General features: G+C 34.6%; 1 protein-coding gene across 5 annotated transcripts in view; it reads left to right on the plus strand.

Annotated features, from left to right (window-relative positions):
* The first annotated feature begins 362 nt into the window (after positions 1-362).
* Positions 363-4278, plus strand: part of LOC109341109 (protein-lysine N-methyltransferase N6AMT2) — a 5055-nt gene continuing 1139 nt past the window's right edge. For all 5 annotated transcript variants that reach the window (XM_019578925.1, XM_019578927.1, XM_019578926.1 and 2 more), the window contains exons 1-2: positions 363-764; positions 2315-2473. In XM_019578925.1, coding sequence (XP_019434470.1) covers positions 435-764; positions 2315-2473 — 489 coding nt within the window. In that variant the 5' untranslated portion in view covers positions 363-434. The remainder of the gene's footprint in view (positions 765-2314; positions 2474-4278) is intronic.

Genomic DNA, 4278 nt, shown 5'->3' on the forward strand with positions numbered 1-4278 from the left:
AGACATCATTTAAGGTGGTAGAAATCAAAATGATTACCAGAAATTTTATACTCATGTAATAGTGAATTATCCAAATGATTGTTAAGATTAATTTTTAATTTGCATTTTTTATATATTATTAACATATTATTAATTATCTCTTGAAAAAAATTTGTTTTTGCACAAGTTTTCTTTAGTGATTTTGTTATACCCTTTTATATTCATCCAAAATATTTGAGACATATGAATATATAGTAAAAAACTATAAATCATAAAGTCAAAATCTATTTTGGATTTTGAATTTTTCATCCATTTAACATTTTTGAAAACTATTTTAAACTTTTAAGAAATAAATCAGGAAAAAAATATTAAGACCAAAATATTTCTCCACTCTAAACAATTAACAAATCTTTACATAAGTCAATGCTCCGAACAAAGTTGCTTTGATTAGCGAAATGGAGGAGCAACTTGAACTGAACCCTAACTCGGTCAACGGACCCAGTGAGTCTACCGCGCCGCTCGTTGACGACGAACCTGTTTTGAGCTCTCATGCTCTTGCCGCCCTGAAAGAATTCCTCGCCGAACAGCAGAGCCACTCCGCCACCGTCTCCGACGCTGGAGATTCGGAGGAGGTTGCTCTGGTTTCCGAGGATTGGAGGTTGAGCCAGTTCTGGTACAGCTCCGAAACCGCGACGACCGTAGCCGAAGAAGTTCTTACTCTCTGTGATAGCGTTGATTCTCGCGTTGCTTGCATCGCTTGTCCTACTCTCTATGCTTACCTTAAGGTAATTCCTCATCGTAATTTGGATTCTGTTGCAATTTATGCTTTGTTGTTGTTGTTGTTGTTTATTTCTGGCAATGAAATTGTTTCTACCAATGAGGTATACTACTGTAAGGTCTGCTAGATCCCCAGATATCCTACTAGGCTTCGATTCTTGGAAGGGCGACACTTGTTGTGAAAGACAGAAACAAGTTAATTATGATTTTGTTATACGAGAAAATGAAATTGTTGCTAAGAACCTAAGAGGTAAAATATTGTACTGAAACGGAGGTAAAAGAAAAATGTTGCACTTAATTATGTCACTAATAAGAAGTAAAATATTCTGACTCGGTTTGTAAGAATCTCATATCTCAGTCAAAATTTTGCGGTTGGGATTAATACTTCATAAAATTTGTCATGAAAATTACTAATGTGGCTTAAATTTGATATTGCATTCTATTTAGTCCCTTGAAAATAAAAAATTTCGACATGATGCAAAAGAATCTAAGATTCCTGTTGAAATAGTCTATGTTAGGGGACTACATTTGAGATTTTTGGGAATAATTTGTCATGTAAGGAAATAGTTTGTCATGTAAAGGAATAATTTGGCTTGTATTTGAGACTTTCAGGGATCAAATTGAGATTTTCGTTCCTCGGGATTAAACTCAGGGCTGATTTTTTCTTTTGGGTATTTACCTTTTGGTTTAAGTGAGACTAACTGTCCGCTAGGAGAGTTGGCCCCACATACCTGTGGATATTCCCGGCTCAGACAGGATTGCCTCCGGTGCGAGGATACCTGTGGGAAACCAAAAAAAAAGTGAGACTGACTGGTATTGTAGATAATGAGATCTCAAAGGTGAAACCTTGACATGTTTGTTCAAAGGTACAAACTTGTTAGTGTTTGGATAGGTTTGAAAGTTGATGTAGAATAAGCAGTCCGTTTATTTATGTTTTTGGGAACAGTTCCCTTTATTTTTTTGAGACCAAAAGGTAGTTTATTCTTTTAATTGTTCTCGTCTACATTCAAGACTGTGATATGAAGCTTGTTGAAATGGAAAGAGCTTAAGGCCAAAGTGTAATTGCAATAGCAGAAGACAATGTCTGGTGATATTTTCGACCAGTCAAAGCACATCCATAGAAATTGTAACTTCTGAAAATGGTTTTTAGTTTGATGACTACAATAATTGTTGAGCAAGGATCAAATTCAATTTATTTTTTGTAAGGTTGATTCTCATGTAATTACTTTTTAATTTTTCTACTTTTGCTTTCCCTATAAGATTAGGTGCTTTATAGTTTGTGTAAGCACTGTCTTTTGAGATTGAGTTAAGCAATTAAGTTTCAGTTTTAATATTGGATTGTTTTATTATAGTTTTGCATTGAAGTGTAGAACATTAAACTAATGAAGCCTTATAATGGGAACATGAACAAAGAAGACCACATTCTTAACAATTATTAATTGTATAATGAAGTGGCTTATTGATTACTATTGCTCAATATTTTGATTTGCTGGATGTCTTTTATTTGCTTTTGTTTTCTCAATTAAATTTGTTTTTTTGATGTTTCTTCTATCTTCAGAAAATGGATCCAAATGTTTCTGTGCAACTGCTTGAGTATGACAAACGTTTTGAGCAATATGGAAGTGATTACACATTTTATGACTACAATCACCCTGAGGAGTTACCATTGGAATTGAAGCATTCCTACAAAGTTGTAGTTGCAGATCCTCCTTATTTGGTGAGAATTTATTGCTGAAATTTCATTTCTGTGAATCGGTGCATCTGCACCTTACCCTCTACCTTTGTCATTGGTTTATGTACTTTATACAAAACTATAAATTATCCCAGCAATGAAGGATTAATTGATTTTCATATATTTTCTCTGAAATTTGATTTTTGCAGCAAGTTGTAAAAAAATGAACCGTATTGAAGAAGTTTAAGATGTTGCCATGTGTTTGGCTAGTGCAGTTGTAGAATGCTCAAATATTTATCATGAGGTGTACAATTATTGCTATTTTGTGTTCTAATTTCAAAACTGTGCATTCCTAGTCTTCTTATATTTGCTTATGACAAATATATGTTGTTTGACTTCTCTTGAGTTTGATTCTTCACTTCTTCCACTCCATCTTTTCTTTTTAGACTAACATTAATACCGTGATATGAAGCTGATATTGTAATGGTTGTGGGTTTGATTGTAATATTGTATCACTAATCATATGAAGCTGATATTTTCTCTTTGCTTTATACAAAATTATCATGTGTTAGACAAAGTATAGGCTGTGCACTATATAGCATATACCCTCCTTTTTATCACTTTTCATTGAGTTGAGCTGGATATGTCATTGATACTCAAGCTTTCAGTATGTCATTGGGAGATGATTTTAAAGCTTGTTTCATGTCTCCTCACAGCTTGACGCAGGCACTTGTTTGTTATTGTAGTATATTTCCATATCACTATATTATAAGAATAATTGTGGCTAGGATGCAAGTGTAGAAGAAAATCCAGTTTTATTTCTTGCATCACAACTCTTTCCTTCTTTTTTATCATAGAGTAAACTAGTTTTAAACTAAAACATATTAAAAGTCTAATCTAAAAGGAAAGTTCCTGGGTCTGTTTGTTTGTTGGGTTATGAAGGGGAGGAAAAATGAAGGCTTCAAAGTCATCTTACAAGTGTATTTCATGGCTCTGAAGCCTTCCTTTTCACTTCCTTCCCTCCAAATTCAAACTCACAAACGGACCCTAAAGGTGTGTTTGGGAGTACCATTTTGGAGGGGGAGGGAAGGAAAGGGAGGGTTTAGGAGAGGGATTCCCTTGTTTGGGAGTTTAGTGGAGGAGAGGGGAGGGTTTTGAAGGATTTTTCAAACCCCCTCAAACCCTCCAAATGCCAAAATACCTAGTTCCCCCAAATTGGGGTGTTTTGGGGGAGGAAAATAAGTCAAATTACCTAATTACCCTTACTAATATTATTCTATAACATATAATACATAACATACTATTGATTTTTTAAAGAGGGAGGGGGTAAAATAGTATTTTTGTATTACATTAACCCTCCATCCCCTCCTATCTAAATTCCACACTCCCAAACAAGGGAGAGGTTTAGTTGGATTTGCCCTCCCTTCTCCTTCCTTTCCTCCCCCCTCTTTACCCTCTCATCCCTCACCTTTCCTTTCCCTCCTAACTCCCAAACAAAGCCGAAGGCTTTGTTTGGGAGTAGGGTTTTGGAGGGGAAGGAAAAGGATGAGATGCTTTAGAAAGCTTCCCCCTTGTTTGGAGTTGGATGAAGGAGAAGGGAAGGTTTTGGAGGGTCTCTCAAACCCTCCAAAACCCTTCATGTGTTTATTTTTAAAGTTCCCTCAATTTGGGGTTTTTTGGAGATAAAATGTCAAAATAACTAAATATTTTTAGAAATATTATATAATTATACGTTATTGTCCATTTCTCATTGTTAATTACATTTTTAAAGGAAAAATAAAAAAATATTCTTACATTATTATTAGTTTATCCTCTCTCTTCTAAATTTTATACTTCTAATCAAGGGGGGG

This window comes from Lupinus angustifolius, unplaced genomic scaffold, assembly GCF_001865875.1.
Source record: "Lupinus angustifolius cultivar Tanjil unplaced genomic scaffold, LupAngTanjil_v1.0 Scaffold_370, whole genome shotgun sequence".
Lineage (NCBI taxonomy): Eukaryota > Viridiplantae > Streptophyta > Magnoliopsida > Fabales > Fabaceae > Lupinus > Lupinus angustifolius.